This window comes from Zonotrichia leucophrys, chromosome 6 (assembly GCF_028769735.1).
Source record: "Zonotrichia leucophrys gambelii isolate GWCS_2022_RI chromosome 6, RI_Zleu_2.0, whole genome shotgun sequence".
NCBI lineage: Eukaryota > Metazoa > Chordata > Aves > Passeriformes > Passerellidae > Zonotrichia > Zonotrichia leucophrys.
The window spans coordinates 35143104-35168586 of record NC_088176.1 but is presented as its reverse complement, the minus strand read 5'-3'; the positions used below and the strand labels follow the sequence as shown (position 1 = coordinate 35168586).

General features: G+C 45.6%; 1 protein-coding gene across 2 annotated transcripts in view; it reads left to right on the top strand.

Annotated features, from left to right (window-relative positions):
• Window positions 1-4902: 4902 nt before the first annotated feature.
• The window catches only part of MCU (mitochondrial calcium uniporter), an 86744-nt gene continuing 66163 nt past the window's right edge, over window positions 4903-25483 (top strand). For both annotated transcript variants that reach the window (XM_064717173.1, XM_064717175.1), the window contains exon 1: window positions 4903-5073. In XM_064717173.1, the coding sequence (XP_064573243.1) occupies window positions 4939-5073 (135 nt within the window). In that variant the 5' untranslated portion in view covers window positions 4903-4938. The remainder of the gene's footprint in view (window positions 5074-25483) is intronic.

Below are 25483 nucleotides of genomic sequence, written 5' to 3'. Positions count from 1 at the left end.
TCCGGGGGCGGGGCCTGGGCGGCTGTGGGCGTGGTCTGCCAGTGGGGGGCGTGGCCTCAGCGCCTGCCGGGCGCCGTGAGGGGCGCGGGGGTCGCTGCGGGTTTTGGGGGATCCCTGTGGGTGTTGGGGTTCAAAAAGTTCTTAGTGTAGGTCAGGAGAGGCTTTATACAGCGTGTGGTGAGTGCTCCTACGGGAACTGTGTGTAGGGGCTGAGGGGAGTGGGTGTAGGGCATTGAAGAGTGTGTGGGGCCTCAGGGGCTTAGATGTACTTGAAGGCCTGTGTATAGGATCTCAAGGGTCCATATATATATATTAAAAAAGAAAAATAATATATATGTGTGTATATACATATATACATATATACATATATACATATTTATGTATACATACATATATATGTATATACATATATATATACATATATGTATATATGTATATATATGGGTTCTGTGAGGTCTGTACATAAGGTCTGAGGGTCCCACCTATCTATAGGTAGATAGATAGTCTGAAAGGTCTGTGTATAGAGTCTTAGAGGCCTGTCTATGGTGTGTATATATATAGAGAGATATATATATATATAGGTATACATGGATATATATGCTCTGAATGGTCTGTATATAGGGTCTCAGGGGTCCATATATAAAAAAATATACATTAAAATATATATAAAATATAAATGTGCATATATATATTTTGTATATCTGTATATATATATATATATATTTATGTGCATATATATATATGGGTTCTGTGCTGTCTGTATATAAGGTCTGAGGGGCCCACCTATGTATAGGTAGATATATAGTCTGAAAGCTCTGTATGTAGGGTCTGAGAGGCCTGTAGATAGGATCTGAGGGGCCTATACACATATATTATATATATATATACATATATATATATGTATACTGAAAGGTCTGTATATAAAGTCTCAGAGGCTATATATATATTTATATTTTTATAAATATATACATATATATATATATATGCTTTGAAAGGTCTGCATATAGGGTCTCAGAGCCCATACCTGTAGGTCCCTGAAAGCCTGTATACAGTATAAAAGCAGCATATTTCTAGGTCCTGAATGGCCTGTCTATATGGTCTTAGAGGGTTATGTACCGGTCCTGAAAGGCTTGTATGCACTGTACAAGGAGTGTCTCTATAGGTCCTGGTTAGCAGGGCTGAAGGGCTTGTGTATAGGGCCTGAAAGAGTGGTATATGGGATCTCAGGGGCTTTTATATGTCTACAGAATCATAGAATGTCAAGGGGTTGGAAGGGATCCTAGAGATCATCTTGTTCCTGTGCACAGGGACACCTTCCACCATCCCAGGCTGCTCCCAGCCCTGTCTAGCCCGGCCTTGGGCACTGCCAGGGATCCAGGGGCAGCCCCAGCTGCTCTGGGCACCTGTGCCACCCTCAGAGGGAGGAATTCCTCCCTCCCCCAGGGCCATGGGTGGGTGTGGCAGCAGCTGCAGCCGTGCCCAGTGGCCAGGAGTGCGATGGCAGCAGGAAGGGAAAGTGAGAAAGGCACGCCTGGGTCATGTGCACCTCGGCATCCAGATCAGAGGCAGGACTCTCTGCTGAGAGGGCTAATTTTAGCTACTTTAATTTTAGTTGCTTCCAGATGCCTCTTGGACTGGCTCTCCTCAGGCTTTAATGTACCCCCCCATTAAAAAACACATTTTCCAGAGGTATAAATAGACAGTGATTGCTCTTGAGGAATCCAGGAGGCTGCCGAATCCCGACACTGCCCTCCCAGTGTCACTGGGGGTTTGTAGGATGAACCTTTTGGCCAAGCTTAAAGGGATCCCAGAGGCTTAGAGGGGTCTCTGTGTGGCTGAGGTCCAGATCCCAAAAAGGGGTGGGAGGAGCAGCCAGCAAACAGTGGCATGTTTGGGTAGCTCAGGTCTGAGTTGGGATGAGACAAGGATTGCCATCCTGCCCAGTCCAGGGGAGTTTTCCCCTCCTGTCCTGTTGCTTCATGAGAAGCTGGGCAGGGCTCAGCTTACAGAGGGTGGCCAACACCATTCCTTTATTGGCCAGTAGACTCTGCCCCCATCTCAGGGCTGTGCTCTTTTATCTGCAGTAACCTGGAAGCACCAATGTTTCTTCTAAATAAAAGGAGATAAAAAGCACTTGGACTTGGGATCCTCCTGAATTTCTTGCTCCACCCATGCCTAGTGCACCTGCAGGATTTTGCATCAGTCTCCAGGTGCCTGATTCTGCTTTATCAGAGCCCTGGACATCTGTAGGGGCAAAATTAGCTAATCCAAAATTTAAATAACACAGATACATTGATGAATCTATGGACTAAAAGATAATTTAGCTTTTGTTCTTCCTAGCTGGTTTATTTAATCCAAGAACTGTGGGGCATGGGCAGGTTTTCCAAAGTGATGGCTTTGCTATGGCTTATCCACACTCACCTTCTCTTCCATCAGTGTTTTATTTGCAGGAGGGAACAATCCATGCCTCTCTCAGCAGTGACAGGATGGTGGATGAGGGTTTGCAGCTTAGGTTTTCCACTTTCCCACTGCAATAATATTAATTGCAAACTCTGGTGTGCTTTTCTCCAGCCATTCTTCTCAGGAGCAGCTTTCCAATATTCAGCCAGGTGTAATTATGAGCACCAGGAGAAAGCCTTGTTAAATACATTATTTTATTTAGGTTTTCCTAGAGTGGAAGATGCTTCTAGCAGGAGCCATTTGACATGAAATGACAGGGTTTCATTTTGGTGCCAATATCCTCACCCCTCTCTCTCCCTGAGCCTTGGGGAGCCGTTCCCTGCTGGCTCCTTTAATTGCCTGGGGTATTGATCTCAGGGCTCACATTTAATTCCCATTTTTGTGCTTTGTAATGAGTGCCCACACACTCAGCACGGGTTTGCTAATGAATTTTTGGTCTTTCTGCTGCCCTCAGCTTTTGCTCAAAGCCCATCTTCCCCCACCTCTGTCAAACATTCCTTGGAAATGTGTAAACTCTGCCAAAAAATTTTACTTTGGGTCATTCCCAGCTCCTCCTTAATGATAAATAAATGTTTAAAACCAGAGTGTGAGTGGCTGGAGGAGTAGGAGATAGGAGAGAGCTGGGGCAGGGTGTGCTTGCTGTGCACATCCCTGTCCCCCTCAGAGCTGATCCCTGTAGGAAACCCCACGAGGAGGAGAGCACAGGCTCATCCCAAACGTGTCTGTGCTCCCCAGGCAAAAGGAAGATTTGGGGTGGAGAATTCATGGGGACAAGAGATGGCTCTGCCCCCAAGGGACCTTCCCCATCCTGGGCCTTCCTTCCTGCCTTTCTAATCTTTCTTTTCCAGCTGGCCCAGCTGCATTGAGCACAGTTGGGCCATTTTTAGGATTTAATCCCACTGGGATACGGGGAGCTGTCCCAGGGAGAGGCTGGGATGCTGCAGAGAGGGAAACCCTGGCTGTGGTCCATGAGGTGACTCCTTTGCTGAGATGTGTGTGGGAACATCTTCCACTGTGGAGTCATCACTGAGGGCTTTGCTACTCGAAATCCTTGTTCTGAAGCATTTTTCCTTTCGCCATTACAGGAGAGGGAAACACAGCAAGCAGGGAGCAAGCAAAGGCTCTGTCAGGTCTGAGCAATGAGCTGCTGCTGCAGTTTTTCTCCTCGGTTTTCCAAGAAAATGCAAATAATAATTGAAATGCTAAATGTGGGAAGTTAAAAAGACAGTGGGTAAATCCTTCCAGAAGGACACAGTCGAGGCTTCCACCTCTTTTCCCAACCAACAAAGAGAAAGAAGGGAAAGCTCATGCCTGCATGAAAAATCCAGCCAGAAATGAGGACTGAGGTGGAGCATTTCTCAGGGACAGACTCCAAAATGACATTGCTTGGGGGAAAGCTTAGAACAGCCCATCAGGCAGCTCTGGAGGGAGGTGGGGATGGAAAAAGGAGTGTTGTGATGGTGTGGGTGATGCTGAAGCACATCTGTGTCATCCCATGACTTGGTCGTGCTCCTCTCTGCATTTTTAGAAACACAGAGGGATAAATAACAAGAATTCAGAAGGAGCTGCCATCGCTGCTGTAGTAACTCCCAAGGCCAGAGGAAAAAAGTCTTTTCTAAGTAAAGTAATCCAGGTACATCACCTTCCAAGAGAAAGCTGAGCACAGATTGCTTATTTAGCCTGGGTGCTGCAAGGTCTGTGCTGGCAGCCCAGCCCACCTATAGATATGTCTGCAATACATATATATATATATATATATTAAAAAAATAAATATATGTGTGTATATATGTACACACACATCTATATTCATACACACACACACACACACACACATATATAAATATCCAGATATTTTTTATCACATACTTTTCTTACCTTTCACTGAAACTGCTGTTAGCTGGGGTGCCAGTCTGACCTAGCACCCCAAATCCCTGTGCCACCCCTATGCCGTATCCCTTGTGGTATCTTTGCTGCACCCCATCTTCCTGCAGCCTCTCCCCTATGATCTCTGCTTCCCGAGGAGCTCCCCATCTCCAGGGAACCCCTTCCTAGTGCATCCCGCCTCCCTGCACCCCTTTCCCGGTGCTCCCCACATTCCCGTATCCCGTCCCTGACTGTTCCCCCTTAGGGTTCCCCCCGCGTCCCCTCTTTCCACTCCAAGCCCCGCCTATCACTGACCCCGCCCCTCCCAACCACGCCCACCACAGGCCCCGCCCTCGCAGCACCCCCGCCGAGGAGTTTCCCTGCCCTCAGGCCCGCGCTCAGCCCCGCCCACCGGCCAATCGCCTCTCCGGGCCGCCCACCCACTCGGCGCCGATTGGCTGAGCGAGCTCCGGGGCCGGCCGGAGGGGCGCAGCGATTGGCCAGCGGCGCCGGCTGGCCCCGCCCCACCGCTCCCCGCCCCGCCCGCCCCGCCCGGGCGGCAGCAGCACCGCCGCCGCCGCCGCCGCCGCAGCGTGGGGCGGCTCCAGCGGCGCGATGGCGGCCACGGCGGGCAGAGCGCTGCCGCTCCTCCTCTGCGGCCGCCGCCCCGCCGCGCTCACCGCCGCCGCCGGCCGCTTCCCGGCGCTGGGCCGGCGCCGCCAGCAGCAGCAGCAGCAGCGACACCGGACGGTGAGTGAGGCGGCAGCCGTGTGCCCTTCAGAAGGCGGGCGCGGTGCCGGCGGGCGGCGCGGGGGCCCCGGCTCCGCGGCTGCTCCACGGCGGTTTCGCGGCGCTTCCCGGCTCCGCCAGCTGCGCGTTTATTCTTAGCACCGTCACCGGGTGAAACTTGAGCGCGGCGGCGGCAGCGGAGCTCTGCCGGTGGCGCTCCGGCAGCGGCAGCTCCTGGCCCGCCGGCGCCGCTCCGGGAGCGGGCGGTGCTGCCGGCGCTGCCCGGCGTTCCGGGGCCGCGCTCCCGGGGCGGGGGTCGCGGGGAGCCGCCGCCAGGTGGCGCTGGCGGCCGCCGGGCGGGGAGGGGGCGCGGAGCCCCCGCCGGGAGAGGGAGCGGCGGCACCGGCACCGAGCGGGCAGCGCAGCGCCTCTGCCCCGGCTCTGCCGCCTCCCGCTCTTCCCGCCCCCCTCAAGGTCAGCCGAGGCAGAGGCGCTCGGGGGGCTCCCCGAACGCCGCTCGGTGCGGAGGCACGGGGGCAAAGCCAGCCGGGCTCCATGCGCTCCCGTTTCCTCGGGGATTTGCCAGGAAAAGAGGGACTGGCAGCGCATGGCTTTGCTGGGTGTCTCAGGGCGGAAAAAAATTGTAAAGGCAGCAGGTTGCGTCTTGGAGCTCGAAAGATTTGCTAAAAATACCGGGAGGGTTTTTTTTCCCTCTTTTTTCTTTTTAAACTAAGGGAACAGTGTGTAACCGTGGGTTATCCTTCTGGCTTTTGCCACAACGTGTTTTAGTGCTGCTTCCAAAGGAGCTTCTGCCGGGGGTGTGCACCTGTCGCTCCCTTGTTGTGCTCCGAACAAGTAACCACGGAACTCCGGGGAGGCACCAAAATCACGGATTAAAGCAGCGGATCCACGGCTGTGCTCCCTGGGCTGCTGTTTGAGGAGGTGTTCGTGCCGGGAACCCCCGGGTGCCGCTCGTTCCCCCGACCCCGCCGGTGTGTTCTGGCATCACGGGATGCCGGAGGTTCCGTGCGGATCCGGTGTCTCCATCCCGGCGGTCCCGCTCCTTCCCACGTGTGAGCTGCGGCTTGTGGGTTCATCCCGGCACCTGCTCAGGTGTGGAATGGCCTTTCCTGCGCCCCTAATTAATGTTTGAGCTGTCTCCTTTAGCGGTGTGGCTCTGGCAAATAATTTGTGTTTGTCTAAATTTAAATTGACCTTTGCGATTGATCTAACGGAGACTCGGATTCGGGCTTGGTTTCACTCCTTGGGCTAAGTGGAGCAGTAAATGTGTGAGAAAATTACAAAAAAAAAACCGTTAAAAAGCCGTGGATCTCCTGTGCTTGCCCAGGATACTGAGTGGATGTGACTGAGGTGGGGGCATGTTAAAATCCCGCTGTCAGAGCTCTCTCCTGCAGGAGCCTGGGGAAGGAGGAGGAGGATTTTGCTCCTGTCCTGGGGACTGATGGTTAGAGAGCCCTCCTGCCTTTAGCTGGGCTCTGTTTGATTCTTGGCAGCCTGGCTGTGGTGTTGCAGCCGTTGGTTTTTGGGGTTTTTTTCAGCAGGTTGGATGGGTTGAATCCCTGAGAACCAAGAAATGGGAATCTAGGATCCTGGCAGATCCCTCTGGCAGCATCTGTGCTGTGCCTGTTTGTCACCTCACAGCAGAGATGAGTTCTCCTTTCCCTCACATTGCACTTGAGAAACTCTGCAGAGCACTGGGAGAGAGCAGCTGAATCCTGGAATATGTGATCTGCGAGGAGAAATTAAAGGACTGGAGCTAAGTGGAGTAGTGAATGTGTGAGAAAATTATTTGAAAAACCCATTAAAAACCCCTGAATCTGCTGTGTTTGCCCAGGATACTGAGTGGACGTGACTGAGGTGTGGGCATGTTAAAATCCTGCTGTCAGAGCTGTCTCCTTCAGGAGCCTGGGGAAGGAGGAGGAGGATTTTGCTCCTGTCCTGGGGACTGGTGATTAGAGAGCCCTCCTGCCTTTAGCTGGGCTCTGTTTGATTCTTGGCAGCCTGGCTGTGGTGTTGCAGTCATTGGTTTTTGGGGTTTTTTTCAGCAGGTTGGTTGGGTTGAATCCCTGAGAACCAAGAAATGGGAATCCAGGATCCTGGCAGATCCCTCTGGCAGCATCTGTGCTGTGCCTGTTTGTCCCCTCACAGCAGAGATGAGTTCTCCTTTCCCTCACACTGCACTTGGGAAACTCTGCAGAGCAGCTGAATCCTGGAATAAGTGATCTGCAAGGAGAAATTAAAGGAACTGGAGCATTCATAATAAAGAGGAAATTGAAAGGAAGTGTTGCTGCAAAGGGGAAGCAGAAAACCAGACAGATCCTCGTCAGGTGGGGGAAGGAATGGGCTCACAGTGTGAGCAGAGGGGTTTGGCTAGGTGCTGGCGGACTTTACTGACAGTAAGAGCAGTGGAATGCTGAATTATTTCCTGGGAAAGCTGTTCAGTCTTTGCTATCAGAGGTGGTTAGGACAGGTTAGGCTCACATCAATCAGTGATGGCTGATGAGGAATTGATCCCTCTCTGTCGTGGGGCTGGGATGTACAAGCTTCCTGACACCACAGATTAAATTAGGAAAGATGTAGGAAGAGTTTGTATAATATGGGTGTAATTAATAGAGTGGTTACATCAGGTGTTTCTGTGCAGTGTTGTTTTTAGTACCATCAATTCTACTTGGGTACTTCTCAGGATGGCTGGTTTCTCACAGGGGTGATAAATTAAATGGGCTTTCTTTGAGACAGGGTGGAAATGCTAAATGGCCTTATGGATGAGTTCTTTCAAAAGCAATATAAATAATGCTGGAAGAAACTGCACCAGCAGACCAGGTTACTGTGAGAGGACAGAGTAAAATAAACAAAAAAACCTGCTGTAAAATAAACAAAAAAAAGAGCTGTAAAATAAACAAAAAAAACTCCTCCAGATGGGTGAAGTACAGAGGAGGAGGTTTTGATACCACCAAATGGAGAGAGGGTGAGGAGGTGAACAAATCCTTGGATTATGAGGGAACAGCTGGGAGTACATCAGTAGTGGGGGACACAGGGCTTGAGGGAAGCATTCACAGCCTGCTGGAGAGTTCTGGAACCTGGGGCAGCTGGGAGAGCTTAGTGGGCTCAGCATGGAAATGTTCCCACAGGAACAATCCCATAGGGAGAGGACCACAAGTCTGTCCTGAACAGGATCACAAGGGGTGAGAGATCTGGGGAGGGGATGCAAGAAACTTGAATGAGAAGTTTGTTCATCGATCTTGGAGTGGGGATGAGCAAGAAGAAGGAAGTTTTTACTGATATTTGTAGGTTTCCCCTGTGAGTGGGTGGTGGTGTGCATTGCAGGGTGAGGAGGCCTGACCATGGAGCAGGTGGGGCTTGGCATCCACAGCGTTGGGAGGGTGTGACAGAGCTGAATAAATGAACCTGGAGCAGAAATGTCAGAGGCTGCATCTCTTCCCAGTGTCCCTGTTTGGCTGCACACACGTGAGGGTGGAGGAAACAGAGTTCCCAATGTGTTTGCAGTGGGGAAGGTGCTGGGGGGTTGTGATGTGTGGGAGGCCACACGTCCTGTTGGACAGTTTGGACAGAGAATTAAAGTGGGGCTTTTCCTCCAAGGAAACTTTCTAATGGAACAAGGGAAGGCCTTTCCTGTCTCCTGCTTGTCCCAGGTGCTGTGGAAGTTGAGGGTCAGCTTCCCAAGGGCTGGGAAGCAGGCCTGGAAAAGCCTCACAAGGAAGCAAGCTGTAGATGGTTTGCAGTGATGTGGAGGTGGACAAAATCCTTAAATGAAACATTCTGCTGTTGTGTGTTGAACACCTAATCCTCTGGCTTTCTTCCTGCAGAGATTAGAGGCTCCTGTTCCTGCATTTCCTGGTGCCTGTAGCCAAGGGCTTGGGTTATGCTGGGTTGGAATGTAATCAGCTGGTGCAGAAATACCCACAGAAAATCAAGGGCTTGGCTGTGTGTGGCATTCCTGTGATGGTTCATTCTGGTAGCTCTGGGCAAATCAGGAATATTGACTCCTGGTGCCTTCTTCTAAACCCAAGAAGAAAAAACTGAACCCATCTGAGCTGCAGCCAGATTTTGAGTGGGTATTGGACAACCTGCAGGTTTGTCTTTCTGCTCCTGATGAGAGCCAGGGTTGTGCTGATCCATCCTCCAAGCCAGGTAGGATTTTTGGTGGCCCAGGTTTGAGGATGTAGTGGAGACTGTATCCTGCAGAGACCTTGCTCTGTGCCAAGGAGAGGAGGAATAAGCCTCAGGAGGAGGATGCAGGGCACATCCTGCTGCAGCTGTGCTTTATCCACCACAGATACAATGTGTATTTAGTGAGGTTTTCCCTCTGCAGCACTGACTTCCAGAGAAGCTGTAGCTCAGTAGTGTGGTCACAATTTCCTGTGGGACCACCTCAAGCCCTGAAGGTAAGACAGGAGGAGGTTTTGCTTCTTTTTGCCAGGGTCAGAGTTAAATGTGTGAGATGGTATTTCTTGTTGGAACTCGGATGTTTGTTAGTTCTTATCTATGTCACAGTCTCACAAACCCTGAGTTCTACAGCACTAACAAACAAACTAACAAACTAAAAATGGAGCTCCATCTCTCTCTCTCAAAGGCCTTTGAAGGATAAACTGTCCAAATAAGAAATTGACAGAAAGACACCTGAATTATTTTCACTTTTAACCCAATAACCAACCACCCATGGCCTGCAATATGGACTTTTTTATCCAATTACACAAAACCACCCAAACCCATGGAGAAGAGGGTGAAGAAGAGGGACCAGCCTCTGCCCCAAAACCTTTGTCTTGTTTCTATATATTACTACATTCTAAACTCTGAGTTTCCCACCATGTGATGTCACACACGTCTATTCAAACTCCACACCAACAATCCCAGATTATGGCAAGAATTGAATCCCACCATTCATTCAGATAGAACTCAATTCTGTTTTCAGTTTTGGAAGCCTTCTCCACAGCCTCAGGTCAATGCAGTGTTCTCCTGGGGCTCAGTGCCTGTCAGCACAGAAAGTCAGAAATTCTCAGCACCCAGGGTTCCAGCACCTCCCTGTCACCACAGCTGCAGTTCATTGTCCCCCTGCTGCCCAGCCCCTGGAGGAACTGCCAGGTCAAGCTCAGGCAGTGGCACTGGGTGGCTGCAGGGATGGTGGCACTTGGAACACTCTGGGATGTGTTTTTGCTGAGGATGGAAGCTGGCAGACTTGTTTAATTAACTGTACTGCTGTTTTCCTGAGCTGGCATACTGCTGATTGTGATTTTCCAAGGAATGATTAAAAACCTGTGCTAAAGGGGATGACCAGCAAATATTTTTGGATGTATGAAAGTGGCTAAAATCAGAGAACACACTTTCAGGGCTCTCTCTGTGTGAGGGAGGAGCACAATGCACGAACTAAATATTGGTTTGGGGTTTTTTGACAGTTATATGGTAGTGTTACCATTTTTTATTTATTATTTATCACATGAGAATAATAAAGACTTTGAATCTAGGGTCCCTGATGGGAAAGGAAGTTACAGTTGTGATCAAGTTGATGCTGTCACAATATAAAAATTTCAGGGCAGTTCTGTTTCCACAAGGGGAATGTTTCTCAGCTCTGCTCATACAGGAGGGGTATAACTCTCCTGACCAGAGCCAGGTCTTAGAAAGAGAAGAAAACAAAACTGCTCTTTTTTTAAAACTCTTTTAAGACTCATCTGAAAGAGGAAACTTTCTGTGAGGTAAGGCTCCACCCAGTCTGGAGGGTGCAACATAACTTTTATGACTTAATTTCTGATTTGTGCTATGAGTCACCAGTTTGCCATTCTATAAAATAGCATTGAGCTGACTCAAATGTGCAATTTAAATTATTCTCCTGATTGGATGTCTGTGGAAATGTAGAGATTGTTTTAGATTTGGGTGGCTTGTTTTTTTAAGAAAGTAATTATTCATTTATTGCAGTGTCAGTTGGTGGTCAGCCACTCTTCCTAAAATCCCAACTGCTGCTTTCTACTTCTGTGGCTTCTGGTAGCATGAGGAACTGTGCTAAAAAATGTGAAATTTGTTGAAGCTAGATGAAGCTGTGTTCCCTGTGCTCACCATGGGGGCATACTTCTTATTTCTGAAGTGCTCTTGAGACCACCTGTGCTATTGCTGGTGGGGATTTCATCACATTTTCACTTTCCCAGTGCAAACTACAGCAATCAGGCTTTAAGGGCTGTTTTGTCCTTGAGTATTTAATGCTGAAAATGAAATGACCTGTGCTTCTGCTGTTGAAGATTCTGCAGAGGGTTTTCTCCCTGTTATTAAGGCTTCAATTGGTCATCAAAATGAGATGTCGTCTTAATGAAGATGAAAATATGCTGCACTTGAGTGGGATGTGGAATTGGTTTCCAGCAGGACGAGCCTGTGGGGTATGGCTTTTGCCTCATGTCAAACACAGAGCATGTCCACTCTCTTTTCCTGCATTCTTGGCAGCTCTTTAGGAATTAGGAAATGTAGAGCTCATTTCAGCAATTTGCTCTTGTTGGCTTCCCCAGGAGGAAAGGACTGCTGTGCAATGTGGAAACTCTCAATCTCTGACACGCCCTGTTGGAATAATTAAAACTCCAATTGCACTCAGATATAGATATGTAACTTATGATCTACAAGGGAGCAGCCACCATAAAAACATAAAAGCCAGCTCTGGGTGATTGTCAGTCTTGTCTCAAACCCTTGTTTTCTCCTGCCCAGACTGGCTCCTGGCGGTGCTGAGCTCTTTTGGGTTTGCAGCTGGAACCTGCAGAAGGAGCAGCAAAAGGATGTTTGCTGGCCAGGGTGCAGATTGTGAGATGGAATCAGAGTAGGAAGGAAATTAGTTCTGACAGATTGTTGTAAGAGGAAATAGTTATTCATTCCACTTCAACCATTCTTTAAAAATACATCCTCATCATTTAGCCTCGTCATTTTTCTTAGATGTTTGGACTTAAATGAGAATGAGTTTTCTGCCTGGCAAAGCAACTCCAAAAATGACAATTTTAAGTACTACTCTGACAAATGAAGATATTAAGAGAAAATGGGCTGCCCGAGATAGCACAAGAGTGATGTGAGATTTTTTTTTCCACTTGTGTGTTAAAAAGAAATATCTGGGGTCTGGATGATGGTTTTCCTATACAAATTTTCCTGCATGGATTCTGTTCTGTCATTATTCATGCTTGCCTCTGAGAATAATTTGAGATCCCACGTCCCGCTCGTGTTTTCTGCTTCCAGACAAAACTTGCACACTGTGACTGTGCAGTGCAGCAGCAACCTTTTAATAGTCATTTAAATTAATTGGAAGCCTGTCCCAAACATCACAGAGATTCCTGGCGGGGGGAGATGGGAGGGAAAGCTGGCAGCAAAAGTTATTTTCTCCCCGAAATAACAGTGAGCTGCAAAACTGCAGAGATTTCCCAGGGGGAGGAAAATGTGATTCCTTTTTTGGAATGAAAATGCCCTGGTTCATCATGTGATTTGGGAAATCCTCTCGGCTTCCTGCAGAGGGGGAAAGGGTGAGTTGAAGGTTTGGCTGGATGTTTGTGATGCATGAGGGCTCCCCTGGGAGCCTCCTGCTTGCTGCAAGGCTATTCCTGTTATCAGGGACTCGTTCCCGAGGCAGTGACAACAGGAATTTCATTGTCTAAATATTGAGTGGATGGGATAATTGCACTCCTCAGCGCTGTGTGGTTTCTCCCGAGTTTGGGGGTGTTGTGGTGAAGTGGAGAGTGGGATCCTTCCCTTGGAATTTGGTGTAAGGGATTCAAGGAACCAAACCCAGTGTCTCTGTTAGGAGTTGTTTGATGAGCAGTGTGTATTGCTAGGAGTGAAACCAGCTCCAGACACTCCCTTCTGCACAAAGGGAACGGATTAAAAAGTGTTCCCTGCTCAGGATGAGCTGTGCCTGTGCCTCATGAGCTGCCTGGAAACCTCTGGGGCTGCTTTGGCTCGGGCTGCGGTCAGTGCCTGCCGCACACAGGGGCGCTGGGGTGGTTTGGAGCCTGGCAAGCCCTGGATTCCCACTGCAGGTGCTGAGACATCCGTCCCTCCTCGCCGGGCTGGGGACCTGAGGCTCATTGCTAAGGAACGCAAACTGATGGGCCAAAACACAGCGCTGGCCTGGCGCCAGAACACCGCGGCCACGGAGCTGAGGAGCGCTAAGATGGGCTTTATTTTAAGGGTAATTTTGTCCAAAGACAAAGACTGTGACTCAGATTCGCACATGTTCTCGTGGAAAACAAATCATGGTTTCGAGCTCGTGTGTGTGGGAGCGAGCATTTCCATATTTCCTCTTGGCATTTAGTGCTCCAGAGAATCATTTCAAACAAATAGTTTCACAAAGTACCTCATTACTGAGCAGGGCAGGATGTGACACCACCAGATATGGGGTTTTGAGCTGGCAAGGAAGTCAGGATTTTGAGAAGAGCACTGGTACTATGTGAAATTGATATTATGTGAATTGAATACTTATTGGTATTATTATTGATATTATTGGTATTATTGCTATTATTATCTATATTATTATTATTATTGGTATTATGTGAATTGAATATATAGATACTACGTGAAATGAATTGTTTTGTAAATCATTGTGTTTTGCGAGGGTCCCAGGACAAGGAAGAGATTAATTTGACTCCATATTCTTAGAAGGCTGATATATTATATTATATTATATTATATTATATTATATTATATTATATTATATTATATTATATTATATTATATTATATTATATTATATTATATTATATTATATTATATTATATTATATTATATTATATTATATTATATTATATTATATTATATTATATTATATTATATTATACTGTATTATACTGTATTATACTGTATTATATTATATTTAAAACTGTGCTAAACTATAGAGAAAAATACATCAGAAAGCTAGAAAAGAATAAATAATAAAACCCCGTGGCTCCTCAGAGAGTCACTCATAACTAGGTTTAATTAGTCGTTAATTAAGAACAATTCACATGTTTGGATAAACAATCTCCAGACCACATTCCAGAGCAGCAAAACGTGGAGAAGCTGAGGCTTCTCACCTTCCCAGGAGAAAAAATCTTGGCGAAGGGATTTTTCAAAGAATATCATGGTAACAGTAAATAACATTTTTAACAGACATTGGGTTTTTTTTCCATTTTTACCCAAAGGTGGGTTGTTTGTGGTTGTTTCTGGTGTCTGTCCCTGCACACCATTCAGCTTTCCTGTGCACAGAGCTCCTGTGCTGCGTTGTGTTTGTTCCTTTGCAGGCAGTGGTTCCCCTGGCATCCCCTGCAGGATGCCCTCCTCTGCCATGCAGGCTCAGTGGGAGCACACAGCTCCACTCAGGGCTCTGCATCTGGGGCAGGGACTCTGCTGGAGCTGCTGCTTCCATGACCTACTTCTTCCTGGAATAAAAAACTGCTCCTGGCGGCTCAGAAGAGAGATTTGGGCTTTTTTTAAAAAAATCAGGCTCCAGTTTGATGCAGTCATCCCCCTCGAGGTTGTTCCCTGAGTTATTCCAGTTTCAGTGGAAGGCAAGCACAGGAGCCCCTGTGCCTAGAGCCGCGTGGCTTTGGGGGTTTAAAGCAAGCCCTGTGTGTTCCTGAGTGTCACTGGGATATTTTATGAAAAAATCCATTCACCAGGATTTCTTCTCCTGGGAAGCTTCAGCTTCTCCCTGTTCTGCTGCTTTGGAATGTGATTTGGAGAATTGTTTACCCAGCATGTGAGTTTATTTTAATTTAATGACCAATCACATCCAGCTGTGTCGGACTCTGAGTCTATAATGAATTTTTTACTATCGTTCTTTTCTAGCCTTCTAGCTGTAGCCTTTCTTTATAGCTTTAGTATAGAATAAAATAGAATAGAATAAAATAGAATGTAAGAATAGAACAAAACAGAATAGATAATATAATATAATATAATATAAATGATAATATATATTATATAATATATATAATATTCAAATATATATCTATAATATATATAATATAATATTATATTATATATAATATATATAATATAATCTAATATATATAAAATATATAATGCAATATAATACATAATGCAGTATGATATTATATTGATATGATAATGATATAATGTAATACAATAAAATATATTACAATACAATATAATACAATACAAGATAACATACTGTACAATATAATATAATACAATATGCTCAGCCTTCTGAGAACTTGGAGTCAATTCTTATCTCTCGCCTAGTCCTGGGGACCCACAACCCTGAAGCACCTGAGGAGCTGTTTGTTGTTGTGGTCAGTCAGATGTCATTAATTTCTCCATTTCTCCGTTTGTAGAGGGGTAGGTGTGTAACTAACTCATTCTCAACGCTGTATCTCCTGTTTTTCCTCAGTTTAGGACATTTGGCAACACTCAAAACTGAGCTGCTGTGATTAGCCTGACATTTTATGTAACAAGAGTGCACCAGAGAGGGCTGTTTGTTCTTGGAATTGCAATGCCAGAGCACCACAGCAGTTTTCAGGGCAGCCTTTCCATAATTTGTGTGCATTTCCACTGAGATGGAGTCACAGGAATCCCCTCCCATTCCCTGGGTGTCCCTGCAGGGGTTTCGTGGCACAGCCAGAGCTCTGCTTGCCTCCTGCAGCAGCTGAGGATGCTCCAGGCAGGTTCTGGCTCACAAACACTTCCAGGCTTCCTTACAGCCTTGGCAAAACACAGCCTGAGAGCTGAATTCCTGCCCTAGCCTTGCCATCCCACTGAGGACCTGGAGACCCCTCTGGCTGGGTGTCAGCTCTGTGTTTTCTCAATTTCCTTGGCTAAAAAGTTAAGCCAGCCCTCACCTCCTTTCCATGAACACCCCCAAAACCCCTCCTCTGACTGTTTTCTGTTAATGTATTTTAATGTGCTCCAGCTCTGTTACTCTGCCTCCTCCAAGCTTTTCTAAACAAAAGTTATAAAAAAAATAATAGTAAAGCTTGCAGCCTTGCATTGTCATGCTTTCCATTTTTATAATAGCAACTAGCATCCCAAGAGTTGTTTTTAGATTAGGCTCGTTTAGTTCTCAAGTGTGTTTCCCTTTTTTTGTCATTTGTGAGCACAGGGTAGTTTAAAATGTGTATTATTTTGGCCATTATTTGCCTTGGAAAAAGCATTCTCTGGAACACTTTAATTCAGTTATTTAATAGCTGTAAATAACAGAGCTGCTGGAGAACAGCTTGGCTGACCACTGGCAGTAATATCCATGAAACTTATTTAATCCTAAGTGATTAAACTTGAATTTTATGGGTTGTGTTTACAGCTGCAGTTCTCCAGCTCTGATTTCCTTTCTGTGCTGCTTGAACCTTAATATTAATTTTCAGTCCTGGTGATCTCTGACTTATGTGAGGCTTTCCCCATGGCCAGATCTACCTCAGTCTGGTTTCTGAAGAAATGTAGCAGTCAAAATAGAAGAAAATACTTTTTTTTTTTGGTTGCTGCTGTTATTGTATCTTCCTCCTACTGCTCTGGTGTTTTGCTGAGTCCCCCAACTTCTGCTCTTGGCTGTTTGAGATGCATGAACAGCTCGTAAATAAACATGAGAGAAATCCATGCAACTTCTTAGCAGAGAAATCTTGATTTATTGCATATTACCTGAGTGCAAAACCCGTCCAGCTCTTGCTGTGAAAAATATCTGCCTATTTCCTTGTAGGTCTGAGGAGCATCACCCAGGTTAAAATGACATTGTGAGTATAATAACTTCATGTTTTTGCAATCAGTTAATGAAGTTCAGGTTGTGTGATACTCAGAGTCAACTGGGTAATTTGGTGATCTGAGGGAATAAATCCCACAGACTGCCTGGGAAGGAGGTTATTTCCCAAAATTGAGGGAAAGGACAGCTGCAGGCAGACAATCAAAAACACTGGGGGTGGGAAGAAGGTGGATGAAAAATAGGATGCACTTGAGCTGTTGCCATCCATCACTGTTACTGTAATAAGCACAGGAATTTGAAGGGGCATGAAAGCACTTGAGTGACTTCTCCTGTGCTCCTGATTTATATTCTGGGAATTTTGGTGCAAAGTTGCTGTTCTTGCTCATCCCTTGGTCTCTCTGATGCTGTTTTGCTGCAAGGTTACTTTCCCCTCCTTGTTTAGTTGTGTACCCATAATGATAAACACAGATTTTTTCCCTGTCCCAAGGCTTTTACCTTGCAATAATTAATATTAATACATATATCAATTTGATTATGTCAATAAATAATATTAATACATATATCAATTGGATTATATATTATCTATTTTATATATAGTATATATATAAATACATATTGGATTATATCATATAATCCAGTAATAACTGGAGTTTTTCCCCCTCATCCTTGCTGTGAGAACAAGACTGCCAAGTCATTTTGGGGATATTAATTGCACTTTTTCACAAGAGACTGAAGGAGCACAACCTTAATAAGAAGTCTTAACTTTTAACAGTTCTAATTGCTGTTTGCAGCTTTAATTGTGATTTGGCTTTTCCAGGTGGATAATCTGATTTTAGGAGAATAACCAGGCTCTGAGCAGACACTTGCTTCATTTCTGCCCACAGCTCTGGCCAGCCATTAATTTCCTTTTTCTCTCCTCAGTAATTAGTGTGGAGCTATGAAGCTCAGAGGTTGAGCACAGTGAATTAACCCTTGTGTCCAGGAGAGGGGAGATGGGAGTGTTGGCCTCCTGTGAGAGTGCTTTTTGTAGAGCTGATGTTCTTGAAGTATTTCCTTTATAGAAAAGCTTTTAAGTAATATTCAGGTAGGATTTAAGTAATAAAGTTGAATAAAATGTGTGCCCCTTTGCTGCTGAAGCTGTTTGTTTCTTGTTTTTCTTGGTAGGGCTAAGGACCATTGGCCAGCAAGATTAATTTTATGGGATGTGCTGAATTAGCACTCCAGAGCCTCCAGTGATAAAGAACTTTCTCCCTGTCCTCTCCCTTTTCTCCTGTCTCCCACCAAGTTCAGTTTCCAAGGCACCAACCCAAGCAGGATATGTGGAGGTGTAAAATCTCTGCTTCAGCCAGCATGAGCCATTAATCCCTCTATCCATGGTTTTACATTTCTACAAATGAATTTTTTGATCAATAGTTAGCAAAAATATTGTAAGAGAGTGCTAGTGAAATAGCAAAAATTAACCATGTTTGAGAGCACTGGTGGTTGAATCATCTCCTTCAGACCTTTGCCTGGTGATTATTTTTGGACCAAATTGTTGCTTCCACTCTTAATTCCTACACTCCCACTGAGAGGTTTTTGGGGAACCTCAGGGTTCTGGGGGCAGCTTTCACTCAGAACAGGTCACAACTGACTTTTAAAAGACAGCTTTGGAGAGAACTGATTTCCAGACAAACATCTTCTCTTTACTGTGCTTGTGTTAAGATTATCCTAGTTTAGAACAATAATCTGGCATTAGTGTCAGTGAGACAGTAATCTGGCAGAGTGCAGGTTTAAATGGATACTGCTACAAATCCCAGGCAGTGAACTGAGCAGAGCTTCAGCTCAAAACATTTCCAGTTTCTTGTAGTTTTCTACAATCTTTACTTTTTGCTGATTATTTCACAGTCGAGACAGTGAAAAATTACTTGTATCTTTTGCGTTTTAGGCCCACCATGAATTTTTTTTTACCCTCTCTTGATTTCCTCAATGTTTTTTTTGGCAGAGCTGCTTTGCCAGGCACCCATCACAAAACAGAGAACCCTGGACCATGCACAGCCCCGCTGATGTTGCAGTTGTAGGATGCTGTGATTTACATCTGTTTGCTGTGGGGGATATTTGTTAATATTGGTTAATATCTGGCTTGGGGGATGGCAAAACGTGGTGTTTTCATGTCCCTGAGGGTGTGAAATGTGCAGAGGAGCAGCTGGTGGCTCTGCAGGAAGGTCACAGGGCTTGGGGTGCAGCAGCTCCAGGGTGGCTCTGTGGTCGCTGCTGCCAGGGGGGACTCAGGGAAGGAATTTCTGCAGTTCCTGTGCCAGCAGATGGTTTCCCATTGTGAATCCTTCCTTGCCTGGATGCAGAAGAGCTTTCCAGGAAAGGCTGAGGCGGCTGTGGGGATTCCCTCAGGTTTGTTGTGAGTAAATATTTAATTTCTAAGAATGGCTGCCCTTTGAGTGGTGATTGAGTCCCTTCCAAAGCAAAGGGCTGTTTGGACCTCGTGGAGCACTTATGGCCCCTGACATTAAATTTGCCATTTGGAAACTCTTTGGGAGTGCAGAGTAGCTCCTGTTGCAAGTGTGAGCTGAGAAGAAGGAGGTTTAGCTGCAGACAGATGGACACTGGGCTGGGTGGGAACTGGGTGTCCTAATGCAGCTTATGTGGCTTCCTGGGGGATAAGTAGGAATGGATTGTGATTTAATGCCACTCAGTGGGGAAAAAAAAAATTAATTAGTGTTACATTTACTCTGTACAGATAGATAACACTTAATCTACAGCTGTGTTTTCAGAGCAGTTTTCCTTCAACTGATAATGCCAGCCATAAAAATTCCACTTCTGCAGCATGGCCATAAAAATAATGACCTATTCCAGTGTGCTATTGCATTCCTGAGCTTTAGGAAGTGTCTGAGGGGTCAAACCTGCACTTGGGGCTGTGCTGTGGAGCAGCAGGGTTAGAGCTTGATTTGTATGTGAGGGATGGCTGCTGCTGCAGAAAAGGAGGCAATTTGTGAGTGCTTGAGGAAAGAGCAGGGAGCTTGAAGGGCAGAGCTTTTGTCCCTTCTGCTATTGTGTGCCTCTTCTCCCACTGCAGGACTGAACTGGGCACTTTCTCTGTGCACTGGCTAGAAAACATTTATCTACCAAGTTTTGATGTTTTAATCCATAAGTGTTAGGATAGAGATGAAACCAATTAACAGCTTTGCTAATGTATCACAGAATCCCAGAATGGTCTGGGCTGGAAGGTGTTGGATTGAGCCCTTTTCTGACCCAGAGATGGGCAACTGAGAGGTGATTTAAAAACTTATACTGCATTTTCAGTCTCATGAGAAGGGTGAGACAATACAGATGTTGTAATTCACACCATCACAATCAGAAGCTCTTTCCTAGTTACATTATAAGTGTTTCTTGGCCTATCAGCTTTTGCTGTAAATGCCTTAAAGTCAACATCTAAAATTACCCCTCATGGGTCCCACTACAGTGCATCTTTCATAGCTCTATTTCTCCAAAGTATCCAGTCTTTTTTACAAGCCATCATCTGAAACTTGTTTCTGGTTCCATTTCTCTCTCCACAATGTCTGTCCTGTTCCATGGCATTTCTAATTCAGCATTTCTTATCTCAAGGTTTGCGCACAGATGCACACACTGTGTGAGCCTTCTGTCAGGCTTTGAGAATTTTCTATAAATCCATTTCCCTCATTGACCTTAAACCCATCCCAGTCCATCCCCACTCATGGGCAGGATCCCACTGTCCCAGGCTGCTCCAATCCCATCCAGCCTGGCCTCGGGCACTGCCAGGGATCCAGGGGCAGCCCCAGCTGCTCTGGGCACCTGTGCCAGGGCCTGCCCACCCTGCCAGGGAACAATTCCTAATGCCCAATATCCCATCTAAACCTCTCTGTTGGTGTGAAGCCATTCCCCCTTGTCCTCTCACTCCATGCAGTTGTACAAAGTCACTCTCCCTTTTTTATAATCCCCTTTTAACTGGAAGGAGCTCCAGCTTTCCCTGGAGCTTTTTCTTCTCCAGGCTGAACATCCCCAGCTCTCCCAGCCTGTACCAGGGGACTTGGTTTCAAAAACAATTCCCAGTGGGGATTTCTGTGTCCCCTCAGCATCTTTGCTCAGTGCCCAGGTCAGAAGGTGCTGGGCAGTGGGTGCCAGCCTCTCCCTGGTGGGGGTGAAGGGATCATTCCCACCTGGAATTAGGCCCAGCTGAGGGTGGTGAGCAGAGTGAAAAGGTGGGGGAGCCCCCCTCTCTCTGCTGGTGCTGCCTCAGTTCTCTGCCTTCCTCAGCCTGGAGCCTGTGGTCAGCGATGCCTCTTGTTTCTGCCCGCAGAGTTTTGGGGCTGCAGGTTGCTTTCCAAGGTACCCGGTGTGCTGTGTTGTAATTATCTGGCATTTCCAGTCTTCCCATCTTGGGCCACAGCTTGGGATGTGGGTTAGGAATTCCCAGCAACTGGGGGAGTAAACTTGTTGTAGGGAGAGATTCCCCCTTGCCACCAGGACACACCTGGGGGAAGTGAGGTTTTTGCCTTCCAAGCCTTGTTTTCTTCTCCAGCCTTTCCCCACACCTCAAAGGTGTACCTAGCAAAGTTGAAAACTCCATCAGGGATGTTTTGGTGCCTCTTTGGTGCCTCTATTAGAGGCACAATATTATTCTAGATTATATTATTATTCTATATTATTATTTTATTATATATATAATCATTATTCTATATTATTACTACTCTATATTACTCTATATTATTATTCTATATTACTTTATATTATTATATTACTCTATATTATTCCATATTATTCTATGATTCCATATTATTCCATTATTCTTCTATGTTGTATAATTATATATTAGCATTCCTGAGGTCTTTGAGTGATGGTGATTGCACTGCAGAGCAACAAAACCTATGTAGGAATTGGGATATGGATTAAGGAAAAATTTAAAAGAGAGACAAAGCAGTGGGTATGAGGAGGGGATGAATGATCAACTGGATCAATAGACTTTAAAAACAAGTGTATATTTTAGTTACTTAAACATAACTTTCCTTATGCTTATACTTTAGTAGAAAGTCCATAAAAAAGTCTCAATTCAGGAGAAAAACTGGGAAGGTTTACAACCAGCTTGGTTATGTGAGTACTTGGATCAGAATGAGCCTTTTGTATTGGCAGGGTAAGGGACAAAGAAATGCTTTTTAAAGCATGCAGGTAGTTGGATAAAGTAAATAAAGGTGAAGGCACACAAATATTTGTCTGCTGCTTGGATTGGGTGTAATAGAGTGCTGGATATGGTGATAAAAATTACTCCTTTTTGTGTACAAATTCAGTTTTATGCTTGGTTTTCAGGCTAACAAAGAAGTCAATATTAAAATGCTGCTGTTACTTTTTGAAGGAAATAATATGGGCCGGATTATCTGGCATTTCCTAGAGACAGAAGTCTAAACAATTCTCACTAGCAGATGTTTTGTGTAAGGCTTTCTTAAAAATGTCACGTTGCTTTTCTCATGACAGAATTTGACTAAACCTGAAGTTACATGTATCTTGTTTTTTCCCTGCTAGTCTGTGTGGGGTCTTACAGTATTTACCAGCCAGGAGTAGGGCTGCTGCAGCAGGAATATTGATCAGCAGAACTATGAAAATCCAGCTCCTCTGTGAGCTTGTCTTACACTGGATTTTGATTTTGTGTAGAAATAATTAATTAATTTACATTGTTTTAATCACCTGAGCAAGAACTGCTGAGGATCCCTCCCTGTTGTTGAAGGAGTAGCAAAGTTACCTGTTCAACAGCACTAAAATTGGTAAAAAACCAAGTTCTTTGCAAGTTAAATATGTGTGGATTTCTTGGAAGTTTCTGTGTAATGCCAGCAAAAATCCAGGGTTTAGTGCCTGAGTGACCCCTGGGCCTGGGTGTTACTGCAGGTGCACCTTGGGGATTTAATTAGGTGTAATTAATGGAGATACTCCATGAGCTCGTTTTGAAGAGGGAATAGGTTTCCCTTTCCTCCTTTTGCCAGGCTGGGTGTGGAAGCTGTGCCTGAGCATGGATACAGCTCCTGGGTGATTTTGGTGGCACTGGGGCCGTGTGAGAGCCGGGGGGAATGAAAACTCCAATGACATTCCCAGTCAGATGTTCAAGGTTTAAAAGGCACTGGGATAACTCCAAGTACCAGTGGGTGCTATTGTGGTTTGAAAAGTTACCATGGCTGAATTCTTAGCTGAAATTGCAGCCAGTTGGGACTCTCAGCTGGGGCTGATCATCCTCTGATGGGCAGAGAGGTGGTGAATTGCTCACATCTGGTGGGTTAAAAGTGCTGTTCAGGGCTGGGTGCTGGTGATTTGCTTGGCAATGTGTTGTATGAAACCCCTGTGGGTTTCTGTGTTGGGAATTTCTAGATTGAAGAATTAGATCATGTTGAAGGAAGTTAAGATATTTTGATTTATCTTTATCGTGGTTTAGTCAGTGTTCAGGCTGGAAGGAGGTCACATTTTACAGGTTTTCCTTATGGCTGTTAATCAGCAGTAAACATGAGCAGTTCTTGGGAATGACTGGGTGGGTTTTTGTTGGAGGGACTGTGCAGCTTGGCAGCTTCCACCTTTGTGGAGGATTCAATGCCACCTCAGGTTGTTTAGGGCCTTGTAAATCTTTGTCTTGAAGTGCCTGAACTCTGGGGCTGGATACTTTTAATCCCAGGTAACTGAATTTTGGAGATGGGCAGTGCTGTTCTTTCCACACTTTAATTAAACTCCTGACTAATGAGGTTGTTCACTGCTTCCCTCCCACCCCTGCCATGTAATTTGTTCTCTGCTGGCATCTTTCTCTTCCTCTCTTCCCTATTTTATCATCCTGATCTCCATTCTTTTGTCTACCAGCATGAAAATAAAAACCTGGAAGTCTTGGGCAGTAAAGATTTCACCTCTTGGAGAGGTTTTGAGAGGTGTTGAATATCATCATTGATTCAAGTTTCAGTGTCCTTGGCAAGGAACTTCTGGGCATTTTACATAACATGTTCTTAAAGCTCCATCAAAGGTGTGAGCTGGGAATGTGGTTGGAGAGTAACTTGAAAAATTGCACCTGAATCCAAAAGGGTTTTGACTACATTGGATGTATCCTCCTGTTAACTGGGAAATGTGACTGAAAAATAATATGGAAGAAAATAGATGGGATTTGTTCAAAAAGCAGCATTAATCTGCATTTGTTTAAGGTTAGCAATGACTGATACATTTTTGAGTAGTAACAGAAAAGACTGTATGAATTGCTATGGTTGAGATGGGAGTTTATAGGATTTCCATTATCTGCTGATAAGGGAAATTGTTGTGGCATTTCTGAATGAGGTCGATATGGAGACCAGCTCATTTCATCACAGGCCTCTGGCTTTCTGCATGAGGGATTTTAAGTATGCAGGAAAATTCTTAAGTCTAATAATTCACATTCATTATGGAATTGTTTTTTAGAGCTCTGTCTTGCTGGGGAACTGGCTGGATGTTTGCCCAAGTGAAAGCTTTTATTTGAAGTGTTCCTTTTGTAGGCATTTAGGCAGATTCAGGGGAATTATCATCATAATTGTCCCTCTTCAGGCTGTAGCAGTGCCTTAGATGTCTGTTAAACTTCTGAGCACTGACAGCAGCTGATGGTCTGCTCCTCTGAAGGCTGTCAAAGCACCTCATTCTTTTTCCATTCAGGTAACCCAGTAGGAGAAAGCAATTGGGAGTTTTTCCTAGCAAGGAGTGTTTGAGCAGAAAATCATCCTGGGTTACAGCACCTGGATTTTACCAGTCAAACCATTCACCTTCCTGCGTTTGAGCTGGCAGGTGATGGCACTCTGCAGTATTTTCAATGGCAAATAATGTAATGGCAAATAAATTCAGCTTTCTGGTTTAGAACTGACTCCTCCTTCCCCCTGTGCCTCCAGCCCAGAATGCACAGTTGTATTCTCCATGGTGAGACTGTTTTGTTGGAATATCTCACACGTCAGCCAGAGCCAGTTTGGCAAGATCTGTTCTTGGGGTGGGTTTGTCTTTCCTCTTTTGAAAATATTCAGTTTTCTGAAGGCTGAGCAGGTGGTAATGAGGGAGTTTTTATAGCTCCATGGCTTCTGCTGGAGGCTATAAACAGCAAGAGCAGGAGGATGGATTTACATTCATGGCTTTATTGGATGAGTGTTTGTAGAACCTCTGAGTACTATGACAATTAATCCTACCTGCACCCTCCTTTGCTGCTGGGCCATCCCTGGCTTGCTTTTCCAGGGGGTGTGCTGAGGTTTTTGCTGATACCCTGAAATTGTAGGCTGGGCCTGTGTTTGTGTACCAGCTGTACATTGTGGATAGCTGGCAGTCCCTTGCTCAGTTCTGTGCCATTGTGGCTGAGCAGAAAATGATTTGTGCACCCAGTTCAGCCTGTGGAAGCACACAGTGGGACAACTGACCTCTGTCTCCTCTCTAGCCAGTCCAAGGAATTAATGGAAAAGCCTTCCGTGGCTTGTCTGATCCTGTCTCAGACTGCAAGAAATTCTCTCAAGTGTCTCATGCAATTAATACTTTTCGCTTTTCTAAGGTGGATTTGTTCCTATTGTGGGCTGCCCTGACTGAGAAGGGGCTTGGCTGATATTCTGTGTCTGGAACAAGTTCTGTTCAGTGAAATTGTTCTGAATTATTCAAAAAAACCCAAAACCTAAAAACCCCACCATGCATTAGAGACTCATCTGTCTCTGCCTTGCCTTTGTGGTGGATTTTGGCAGTGGGGGGAATGTGAATGTGTGAGTTGGGTTAAAAGGAATTTGGTTCTTGGTTCCAA